Source organism: Drosophila novamexicana, unplaced genomic scaffold (genome assembly GCF_003285875.2).
Source record: "Drosophila novamexicana strain 15010-1031.04,08,12 unplaced genomic scaffold, DnovRS2.1 tig00000008-arrow-pilon, whole genome shotgun sequence".
Taxonomy (NCBI): Eukaryota; Metazoa; Arthropoda; class Insecta; order Diptera; family Drosophilidae; genus Drosophila; species Drosophila novamexicana.
The window spans coordinates 4741804-4754607 of record NW_020824765.1 but is presented as its reverse complement, the minus strand read 5'-3'; the positions used below and the strand labels follow the sequence as shown (position 1 = coordinate 4754607).

General features: G+C 40.8%; 1 protein-coding gene across 1 annotated transcript in view; it reads left to right on the top strand.

The window, feature by feature from the left end:
• LOC115767030 overlaps positions 1-12285 on the top strand; it is a 92170-nt gene extending 79885 nt beyond the window's left edge. Inside the window, 7 exon segments of the mRNA XM_030711192.1 lie at positions 6380-6531; positions 6708-6849; positions 7022-7159; positions 10837-11004; positions 11408-11642; positions 11693-11838; positions 11960-12285. Coding sequence (XP_030567052.1) covers positions 6380-6531; positions 6708-6849; positions 7022-7159; positions 10837-11004; positions 11408-11642; positions 11693-11838; positions 11960-12270 — 1292 coding nt within the window. The 3' untranslated portion in view covers positions 12271-12285.
• Positions 12286-12804: the final 519 nt, after the last annotated feature.

Below are 12804 nucleotides of genomic sequence, written 5' to 3'. Positions count from 1 at the left end.
TCTCATCCGATTTTCACGAGGTGTGGCTTTTTCTTCATGGTTTTTCCTCTAGATTAATCTTGCATTCAAATCTCGACACCGATTTTTTGGTCGAAATTCAGGTCCAAATCTTACCCCAAGATTCGTATATAGACATGGGTCAAAATTTACCACCCCCATATCTCGGCCAAATCTCATCCGATTTTCACAAAGTTTACCTTTTTCTTCATGGTTTTCCCTCCAGATTAATCTGGCATTCAAATCTAAACATCGATTTTTTTATTCGAAATTAATGTCCAAATATTAGCCCAAGATTCGTATATAGACATGGGTCAAAAATAACCACCCCCATAACTCGGTCAAATCCCATCCGATTTTCACGAAGTTTGGCGTTTTCTTCATGGTTTCCCTTCTAGATTAATCTTGCATTCAAATCTCGACACCGATTTTTTGGTCGAAATTTATGTCCAAATCTTACCCCAAGATTCGTATATAGACATGGGTCAAAAATTACCACCCCCATAACTCGGTCAAATCTCATCCGATTTTCACGAGGTGTGGCTTTTTCTTCATGGTTTTCCCTCTTGATTAATGTGGCATTCAAATCTCGACACCGATTTTTTGGTGGAAATTCATGTCCAAATCTTACCCCAACATTCGTATATAGACATGGGTCAAAATTTACCACCCCCATATCTCGGCCAAATCTCATCAGATTTTCACGAGGTGTGGCTTTTTCTTCATGGTTTTCCCCCTTGTTTTATCTTGCATTCAAATCTCTACACCGATTTTTTGGTCGAAATTCATGACCAAATCTTACCCCTAGATTCGTATACAGACATGGGTCAAAAATTACCACCCCCATAACTCGGTCAAATCTCATCCGATTTTCACGAAGTTTGGCTTTTTATACCCTGAACCCATTAAAACTGGGTATAAGGGTATATTGTATTTGTGCGAAAGCCAAATGTATGTAACAGGCAGAAGGAAGCAACTCCGACCCCATAAAGTATATATATTCTTGATCAGCATAAATAACTGAGTCGATCTAGCCATGTCCGTCTGTCTGTCTGTCCGTCCGTACGTCCGTCCGTCCGTATGTATGAACGCAAGGATCTCAGAACCTATAGGAGCTAGAGACTTGAAATTTAGATGTAGATGCTCCTAGCTCCCGCGCAGATCGAGTTTTTTTCCGATAATCGATAACTTACTCCGTTTCCAAGCAATCGATAAAAATCGATATCGATATACTGTTTTTTGGGCAATTTTGGTAAATAATAAGAACTAGAGTCACCAAACTTGACATATAGCTTCTAAAATAAAGTAAAATACTTAATCATGGTAACCCAAACTAAATACGTTTTAGTTAAGACATCTATGGCCTAGTTACAAGCTAGCGGATAAACGCAGGCAGGCTTAGATCAGAAACTAAGACCTATTACATTTTAAAGAGTGTCTCATCGAAACTACCTATTTAAGACAGAAATAATATTTGAACAGTGTGAATTTAGCTTTAAGTAGGTTTAAAAAAGTGCCTCTAATATTTTGCCTCTACCACCTCTCCATTTACCGACTGTAACTGGAGCTGCGCCTTAACACAACTTACTAAAAAGGTACAATCATAATAATATAGCATAACAGAAAATAACAAGCGATAACGATAGCATGATATAAAGTAAAATAATAATATATCTAAACTGCCATAACGTAATATAACAAAAAAATAACCGAATATATCATAATTATCCAGCAGATAACACTTAACATGTTATATAACATAACCGATGTTTTAATGTGCATAGGTCGAAACAATTAATCGTAATCGATCCCGAATAATCCCAAACAAATTCATAACCTCTTGACACTTTAATCAAAGTTATTCGGCTGCAGGTATTACCATTCATTTATGGGCTATTCCCGACCACAAGACGTTAATTCGACACACATCAACTGGCATAGTTGGCAGCATGGAACATCATGCAATCGCCATTAGCCAGTTTGGGTAAAATTACAGCCCCGGGCAAATATATTGCCGGCTGATCAGAGCTCTGCGCGTAGAATTGAATCTCATTGCCGTAATCGCTGCCCGTAGCGTAGAACTCCATTTTGCAGGGTGCAGCAACGTGTAGCCAATCGATAGGCAGATTCGGTTGGCTCTCAATCTGCAGTGCGACCCGTCTGGAGCCTCGGGAACAGCAGTCGCGAATTAACAGAAGCCAGTCGGACCATTTGTCAGCCACGGGCGGACAGCCGCCAGCAGCGAGGTCTCTGCTAGCAGAATGAGGCTGCGTCAGAGCGAAACTGACCATTGTAAAATGCAGTAATATTTTCGCAGTAGTTGCTAATAACTGATTAGTTTGCTATATAGCGTATATGATACCCGGGCCTTGGTGATATGATAAGCAAGTTTCAGCTTTGCATAAGCAAAAGATAAGAACGATAAGAATGGCGATAATGACTATAAGCTATCTTAATTTGAAGGAAGCCCAATTCAAACAAGGCACAATCATTTATATGGAAAATTATTCATGGATATTTTAAATATGGCTCTGAGTCATCAAAGCAAAGTATTGCTTAAAATTGTTGATAAGCAATTCATTTTCATCAACACATATCAGATGCTGTTAAGAAAATATGTATGTATTAGTTTTTTTTTTTTAATGAGTTTCTACCCTTCCCTCCATACAATCATATTATCATACTTTAGTTTTTACTTCAGTTACCAACTTTTCACATTACCCTTACATGTGTTAGATTCTAGAAAAATGCATTTTTAACCTTCAATGAACAAATTATTTTTTTATTTACACCACCACCTGAGCCATTTCAAAGGACTCGGGCTTGAGGCAAACGCGGGTAGACCGATTTTGTGACTGCTGCTCGCAGACAGAAACAGCCCAGTTGGAGCAGTTTCTGATCGCTAGGCGATAATTTCCAACGCCCAATCCGCTGTAGGTTCCAGTTAGCATCAGGCAGTCGCCGTCAGATGGTCGGGGCTGGCCCGTGGCCCAGGGCAAATAGCGGGACTGTTCGCCAGTGTTTTGCCAAAAGTAGATGCCCTTTTGGCCCAGACTGTTGCCCGAGGTCCACAGCTCCAGCTGGTTTGCCAGAGACGTATTAAGCCACTTGTTGATCAACTGCAGCTGCGTATCATTCTTCAGGCTGAGCAGTCCGGCGCCCTTGGTGTGACAGTAGCGGTCTGCCTCGTACCAGTTCAACCAACTGTTGACAGCCAACAGGCACTGGTCGCCCACCTCAGTGAAGTTCTTGGCACACTTGGATGTAGCTGTTTGGCTGCTGGCAGAGTGCAGCTGGGTCAGCGCCAGGGCGAGCACTGCGCAGGCAATTAATTGATGCCACAACATGTTTGGAGTATAAAGAAATCAATACTAACTAACTATTCTGTTGGACTTGGTGCTTATATAGTCGCTGTCCAGTTTAGACTGAGGGTCGCCTATCTAACGCTTATCACTTGGGCGAAATGATAAGCTTTGATTGACCAGAGTCGAAAATAGATGAATTAACTATAAATTTCGCTTATCTTTACAAAGGAATCCCAAGCAACTTTCCAAGAATAAACCGATGAATCAGTTAATAATTAACAATAAGTCTAAGGGAGAGGCACTCTAATGAGCAATATTTATTTTGGCGTTGCTTAGCAGATAGCCAATAAGTCAAATGAAATAAGCTTGTTACTTAATATCAAGTGTTTAATAGAGGAATTTATTTGAAATCGGAAATCAAATAGTTTTAAAACTGCGCAATTAAGACTCTGAAGATTGCAAAAACTAGGAAAATGGGAACTGAATAGAATCCACCGAAAATAGACATACATAAAGATTTCTCCTCAACACTCTGGAATTGCGAACCTCAAAATTCGTCTCACGTAGTTGCTTCGCAAATTCCATAGTCAAAGATACCCCGCAATTATAGGCTTCTCCTAAGTCAGATCATAGAACCTTTTAATTAATTGACAACAACTTGCGCCGTATCAAAGGCAGTTGGCTTCAGGCAAACTCGCGTCTCAAAGGCGCGTGGCTCCTGTTCGCAAATGTAGGGCGCCAGCGTAGAGCAATTCTCGACCGCTAGTCGGTAGTCAAGTACTAGCAAACTGTGGTCAGCCAAGAGAAGCAGACAATCGCCATTTGCAGCTTGAGGCTGACCCGTGCTCCAGGGCAGATAGCTCGCCAGCTTGCCCGTGCTCTGCCAGTAGTAAGCACCCTTGTTGCTCAGATTGTTGCCCGAGGTCCAGACATCGCTGCGATACTCATTCAGCCAATTGTTTATCTGCTCCAGCTGTGAGTCGTTATCCAGGGTAAGTAGTCTGGCGCCCTTGGAGCGACAGTTGCGATACGCCTCGAACCAGTTTTGTGCATTGCTCTCATGTAGCACACACTTGTCGCCCACCTGGGTGAACTCCGTGTCACAGCTGGCCGCAACGGACTGACTGCTAACTACAACTAAATGCAGCTTGATCAAAGCCAGGCTGAGAATAGTAAATGCGGCTAACTGATGACACAACATTTTTGGAGTGTGTAGAGACAAAAACTCACTAAATGTGGGGTTGGATGCGCTATTTATATAGTCGCGGATCAATTGTGATTGGCGATCGCAAATTCTTAGATTTATATTGTTGACACTATGATAAGTTGATTAAGGCACTTATTTTTAACATCTACATGACCTTATCAGTTTGATATAATCATAATTTTGCGATAAATAAGCTTACAGCATACAATTAGTAGAACGCGGTAACCATTAAAGTTTAAGATTGTTTTCAATTTATGAGGTTTACTTTGAATTTTTCTATCAAAACTACAGTTTTTATTGGATACTTAAATCTTAACCTAGTTTCACAAGAATGGCAAACCCACTGGAAAACTGTAATAAATATAGATCTTCCCAATTCGCCACGCCCCCATTGGCCATAGCCACCTAATCTGAACGTCGTATTGGAGGGTATTCACAATTATAGATTCAAAATATCAAGCCTCTTACTTCAACATACGGATAGCTGGACTGATATGTACACTCTTTTCAATTTGTGAATGCTTTGACTAAAACAACACTCATGATCTTTAATGTTTTTTTTTCGGGCGAATATCAATTATGAAAAGCCACCCACAGCATTTGGTATTGGCTGCTAACCTTTTGAACCGTATTCACTTCGACTGACTGATTGGGCGACAAGGTATTGAAGCCAACAATGATTCAATGATAAATGAATGTGGCTGTGTGTGGCAAGAAAATGCGGGGCAACTGTGACTGCCGCGCGTCACTTGCATTATAGATGAGTCTGTGAAATTAGGAGAAGCTCTGTTGGGAGTTTGCCTGCTGGGCCGACAAGCAATTTTATTTATTTGTTTTCAATCTGTTTGCTTGTTTGCCAGTTGGTTTGCTAATGTTTACACGAGCAAACAACTCCTCCCGCCAAAAGCTCTCAGCCGTTGTCTGTCAATGTGGCACCACCACCAACATCAACAACAACGATGAGAACAACAACAGCAGCACCTTCACCACCTCCGCCACCCCCTACAGCACCGCCAACATCTACAGCCAGCCGCAGTTGTCAATCGACAAATTGTGTCAATATTTGCTGGCAGTGACGTTGAGCTAAGTAGAGATTTAATTTCCTCACACACGCGCACATACACACATACCTGGCAGTTAGTAAGAACAAAGACGTCCGGAACTGCACTTAACTCTAGAAAACGAACGTAAATTTTGATTACACAGTCTGTAAATCTAGCTAAGGTTCCGCATATAGCCTAGTTCTAAAAATAATGTTCGAGATAAAGCGACATTCTGCAAACATTCCTAAATAGCCCGAACTAATTACAACTTAATATTAAGCATACGCCAGGTGTTACGGCTCGAACTGATTTTCTTTTCTAGGAAATTGGGCTAAGCACAAAAAGCTTGTACACTGAGAGAAAGCGCAGCTGAAGTAATTTCAATTTATTTTTAATTTTAATTTAATAGTTTGTTACGTTTTCAATTTAAGTGGAGAATTTCTTAAATGAAGAAGGCTTTGATAGTTGATATACATTTTGTAATTGAACAATGTTCTTTATTTAAGATATTCTTATTTGAATTCAAAAGAATCAGTATTGATTGCAATTTTTATCATTTTGCCTAATTCAAGTACAAAAAGCTTGGGGTTTTCTCTGAGTGTATGCGCATAATGAAATTTATGCAGAATAAAACGCTGATTGGGTCTGAAGCCGCAGCGATTAGCTGGAGGGGCCGCTGGCCAATGGCCATTTGTATGCGGCAAGCGTTTCGATTTGCGTGTAATCCACAGCACAAACAAGCATGCATATATAATAAGCATATCTATATGTATACAGATATATATGTATAGATTGAGATATAAATCGAATACTATTGCCATTCGTAGCCAAGCTGGACGGAGTTAAGACGTACATGCGCATGCGGCGTGTGCCGAATCATCTGCAGGTGAAGGTCATCAAATGGTTCGATTACCTGTGGCTCACGCAAAAGTGCTCGGACGAGGAGCGCGCCGTATCCTGTCTTCCTGATAAATTAAAGGTAAATAATCCGCACCGTACACAAAACAGATGCTCCAACCAACTGCTGTGGCAACATGAATTGTCCATTTTCTGTAGCATGTTATCCTGCTACTGGTTACGCCCTTTGTCCTTAATTCCAAAACAGACCCAACCGCTCAACTGTGTCTCTGTTTTCTGTTCTTTTCTGTTTTCCAGGCTGAAATAGCAATTAACGTCCATTTAGATACACTTAAGCGGGTTGAGATTTTTCAAAACACTGAAGCGGGTTTCCTTTGCGAATTGGTGCTGAGACTGCGGCCCGTGCTCTTCTCCCCGGGCGACTACATTTGCCGGAAAGGTGAGTGACCAGAGAGACGTTCAGCTTATGCTTCTATATAAATGCACTTACATATATCTACACTATATATATGTATATATATCTATATATATATATATATATATCATTTGAGAAACCACCCTAACTTACTCACTTCGCTTTCTCTCTCACACTTTCTCTTTCACTCTCGCAGGCGAGGTGGGCAAGGAGATGTACATTGTGAATCGTGGACGATTGCAGGTCGTTGCTGACAATGGCAAAACGGTGATGGCCTCGTTAAAGGCAGGTTCCTATTTCGGCGAGATTAGTATACTGAATATGGGCACCGCAGGTAAAGAACTTGGTAAATATCCCGTTTTAGTGCGACAGGCGGAACAATAACAATAACAACAAATTAATGTAACTACAACAACAACAACAACAGCAACAACAACCAATCCAAATGATTAAAACAAAACACAACACAAGTTTTTAATAAAATTCTCCAAATATTTTTTAGCTATGTATTTTATACGTGTCTATAGAAAGTACATTTTGCAAAAGAAGTCCTTAAAGAGTATTCCACTGCACATTAACTTAGGCAACGCTCATGTTGCATTTCATTTAGCAGCACAACTACCTTATCTGGTTTAAGCTCCTTTTCCTCCACCCGGACACCCTCATACCCCCACTCATCCACAATCACACACACATTTTTGTCTGTGTTTTTTCGCACACATTTATTTATTATTTTTACAATTTCGTTGCAATATTTAATAGAGCAGACATCAGCCAGGCGCACTCGTAATCGTTTAAATTCCATCAATTGATTAAAATATACAAAAATACAATTGATGTAATTTAATTTATTTATGCTTACATTTATTGAAGCACTACAATTGCTTATAATGCGCTTGCGGCGGGTATCATTAATGTGCCATTAAATGTGTTACACAATTTCGACTTATATTAGGTTTTAGCAGGTTATTATTTTAGCCGTTGGTTGTAAATTTATTGGACTGTATGCAGATATCGTATCGCTACAGTAGAACATATAGGTTACAAATGGAATGTTTTTGTATACAGCTTTTAAGTTTTTTAAGTGCGTTGATACCTTGATTTACTACTATATTATATAGCACGAAAAGAAAGATTCAGTTCACAAAATCTGAATTGTTATAGTCTATATCTGCCATATTTACTAGCAGTCGATAATTGAGTTCTTCTAAAAGCAACGCGTTTTTATTGAAAGGTATTACGACCAAGTTAACCAATTATGTGTGTTATTATTTTTAAGGCAAATTGATCAAAAATATACAAAATCATGCTTTTATATATCAAGCGTTAAGCCTTTAGCATTGGAACTTGCTTACGATAATGTAAATTTTGTGTTCTGAACAAAAGTTTATTATTTTTTTTGACCAGATCGGCTTTACATATATAGTTTAGTGTATTTATAGTTCGGCAACATGAAGTTAACTATTGTTTCCTGTTTTTTATTGTTTGTTTTTTGCTGTTTTTCACTGGCAGCTGCAAAACGCACGTAACAATTTTTTTGCTCTTTTGCATATTTTTGCATTTTTCTGCCAAAAAATTGTTTTAATGCCCGTCCTAAAAGTATGCAATGCTCTTTTATAGCACACAAACACACACACATGCATAAAAACAAGTTTATTTGCCCTGTTCTCTCACCCTGTTTACCCCCCGCTCACTCACTGGCTTTGCCCTGGCGCTGAGCACAATTAATGAATGCCAAATGCAATTATTACACCTGCATGCACACCGTTTTATTTACCTACATATATAAATGGATATATATATATGTGTATATATATACACACATATGTACAGTACATTTTGCACAATTAAACAATGCAATAAACTACAGATAAATTGGCTTAAATCAGCAATAATAATGTGCAATTTATTGTTACTGTCAAAGTAAATTTTGGTTTTTATTTTCAGTTGATATTGAAAGGCAGCTTAAAGCGATGCTACTTGATTTTAGCTAAACGCAACTCAACTCAACTGAACTCGACTGTAAATTACTGCGATAAATCACGTACACATACCTTTTATATACATATATATATTCCTATATATAGTGTTCTCATGTGTGACACATAATTAACAACAATGCCAAAATTTATCTTAGCGCATCCCATGCTCGCATATAGTGTGTGTTCATGTGGGACACTACATGCTGCAGTGGCGCTTCACTTGCAGCCGCTTAATTCAATTTACAACAGGAGCAGCAACAACAACTTAATTCTATTAGCAAGGGCTGACAAAAGTTGCCGTTTGCCGTTGCCACAAAACTTTTGCCTCGTCTGGCTCAATTAGTCGTTGACTTTGTCAGACAATTGGCCAAGTTGCTGTCAAGCTGTTGTCACCTCAAGCGAATTGCTGCTATTGTTGCTGCTGCTGCTGCTGCAAACTTGGACACACAAATCAATAAAATCGAAGCATTTCGTTTATCATTTAAATTGTTTATTGTTCATTCTTTTATGCACTTGCATGATTTAAGCACTTTCATTACCAACGAAAACACAATCCAATTAGTATGTCCCTTAAGTAGTTTTAAGCGTGAGCAACTGACAATTTCAAATATCTATTAATTTCTTTTTCTAATCAGCTCTACTTTCTCTATAACTCTCGCCCTGTCTCTGTATCTCTCTCTCTCTCTCTCTCTCCCTCTATATTTATAACTGTCTCTCTGTGAATCGTTGTTGTATTGCTTTGCCTGGCCGTAATTTAAACGTTTGAATTGTTTTTGACAGTGTTAAAATTAAGTATATGTTACCTTGTTGCCACAATTTACATACATTTCGATATTCCACACACACACACAAATACGCGAAGGCATTTAAATTGCACGCCAACTTAAACTCCAATAAATAGATAACATCATTTGCTACAATTTAGGCTGCATATCTTAGGGACTTTTCGTTAGAATGTATCAAGCAATCAATTTTGTTACATTTTCGCAACAATATTGCATTTTCTTAAGTTTATATGCTGCTGTAAGCTGATAAGAATTTCCAAATTTGACAAGCTTTCAGGTTGCATTTTGCTATCTCATGCTCAATGTCAAGTTTGGCAACGCGGAATTAATAGTGTTGTATAAATTCTTGAAATTCCTTATTCAACAATTTCTTATCCAGCTTGCCGAAGACTTTCTGTCAACTAAGCATATCATAAATCAGTCATAAAGCTATGTAAGACAAGGTGGCAACGCTCTACCTTGTAAATATTTAATAGCTGATTTGTCTAGCTGGTAAGTTAAGCCAGGTTGTTCCGTCCACAAAAACTTGTGAGAAGAGCATGAAATTTGACAATAAGTTAAAGTAAATCTTACCCTTAGCTGGAATAGGCCTGCGTAAACGATTAAAAACAAATGTTATGCTAATTGCCAACAAGTTAAATTGAAATGTTGAAATGGCAACTCAGCGACTCAGCAACCAACCAACTTTCAACGGCTCAACTAGCTGCAATCTGGCAGCTCGCAAAAGTATGCAATGAAATATTTAAGCACAATTTGAGCTGTTGGTCTGAGTAAACTGTTGCTGTTATAGCAGCCAGTGCTTGATTGTAGCAAAAGGATGCCCGAACAAAAGCGACAGACAGAAAAACAGACAGACGTACATAACATATCTTTGTAGCTATATGTAGCACTTGGGCATCCAATAAATTGCCCTGTGAAATTGTCAGCCCAATTTCCCAACTTCCAATTTCCAATTGCAACAAGTCCCCCAACCCTGTATAGCTCGCAACCAATTGCCTGCATACCTTCAGTTGGCATGCAATATTAATGTGTGTGTGTGTGTGTACGAATGTGTTTGTTTGTTTGTGTGCAGACAACAATAAGAACAACAGACTACACCCACAACAACAACAACAAGAACAAGAGCAACGAGAAATACCTTTGGCAAGTTATTGATATTAAACTTTATGCCTCATTCCCTTCATTGCTGCAAACGTGCAACATCGCCACATTTGCCAACTTGCCACACTGTGCTACTTGTGCAGGCAACAGACGGACCGCCAGCGTTCGCTCCGTGGGCTACAGCGATCTGTTCGTGCTGAGCAAAAAGGACATGTGGGACGTGCTTAAGGAGTATCCGGCGGCGCGTGTTCGCTTGGAGTCGATAGCCGTCAAGCGTTTGGAGAAATACAAGAAGGCGCCACTGGAGAAAGGTATGTTGTAAAGCAGCTCATAAACTTCTTTATATAGTTATACCTCGCACACAGCCGCCCAGCACACATCCACACACACACACACTCGAAATTAAGCCCAAAAGCAGGGTATGTGCATACACTCAGAGAAAAACACAAACTCAAATGTTGTTGATAATCAAATTCGTATTTTAACTATTCTGAAAACCGAAACTATTAATTTCAAGTACGCAAAGCCGTGTAATAAGTATTTTGTACTTATTTCAAGCTTTTTTCTAACACACTGCGTTTTTCTCCGAGTGTACGAATTTGAATGCAAATACGATTGCCCCCCTTGAAATAACACAAATCGATTGTTTTGCTTTCCGTTTGTTTTTCCCCCTCACTTGTTTTTTCTGTGATCGTTTTTGATTTTAAAACACAGTCAAATACTTTAATGTAGTTGCCATGGGCCGCTGCCAGTCAACGCCGGGCCTGGTGGAGAGCTGCGGCCGCACCACGCTGGAGGATATGTGGCTGCCGCCGGCCTCAGTCAACATGCTGCATCAGGTGCAGCATCATCAGGTGCAGCAGCAACAGCAGCAGCAGCTGCAACTGCAGCAGCAACAGGCACAACAGCAGCAACATCACCAGCAGCTGCCGCATACGCATGGCTACAGGTGAGTCTTGGCTTCTGCTCGCTGCGCTTCCCCCGACTAAATGCTTGCAGTCCACGCAGCTATACGGAGCATTTGGTGCGTGCCACGGACTCGCCACGTTCGGTCAGTCCCAGCGCACATGGCTCTGAGGAGCGGCCGCGCAGTCGCGCCACCTCGCACCACTCAATGCGACCGCAATCTCAGCCCAGTCACACAGGTGAGCTCACATTCTCCCCCCTCTCTTCCTCTCTCTCTCTCTCGGTCTTTAAATAAAACCTATGCCACTCTAACATGCCCACCCTCTCGCCCCGTCTCTCGTTTTTTTTCTAACTGTTTAGGTCACATTTGCGACTCGAGCTCACAGCTGGAGTGCTATGGCGCTGGCGTTGGAGGTGTTGGTGGCGGCACCACACCGCTGCTCGGCTCTCATGAGGCTCTGGAGGATGAGATCAAGCGTTTGAGAGAACGCCTGCATACAGTTGAATCGGAGAATCAGGCTCTTAATACGAAACTCTCGCAGCAGCAATGGGATTTGGAGAATCGTCTAGCAGAGATTGAAATGCAAATCTGCGGCGTTTCGTCCACGTCCAGCGTGGATCCAGATAATGAGGCCGAGGAGCTGGAACGGAATCGCGAGAGTATCATATAACACGGGAGCGTGCTGCCCCATCAGCATCAGCCGATCGGTATGGTGTACATATCATGTTCCTCATGACTCCATGATTCATTCGACATTCGACAAAAATCCAACCAAAACCAAAAAACTAAATAATCAAATGGGCGTGGTCGTGGCCGTGCCGCCCACAACGAATGCGAAAGCAACGCCTCATAAACATTTGCATCATACTCTCTCTCTCTCTCTCTCTCTTTCTCTCTCTGTGTGTTAAACTCTCTATGTGTCTCGCTGTGTGTGTGCCGCGCCCCGCTCCAAACATGTTTGTACATGTCTTTCATACGCTCGCTCCCTCTATCTATGTGTGTGTCTGTGTGTTTGTGTGTGTGTGTGTGATTGTTGTGCATGCGGTTGAAATATTGCCAAATTGACAAATTGCCTTACTAACTGAATGACCCCGACGCGAACAGGAGCAGCAGCTGCTAGCACAAGCAACAGCACGGCGGGGGAGACGGAGCTGCAACAGGAGCTGCAACAGCCAAAGCCACAGGTACAGCTGCAGCCACAGCG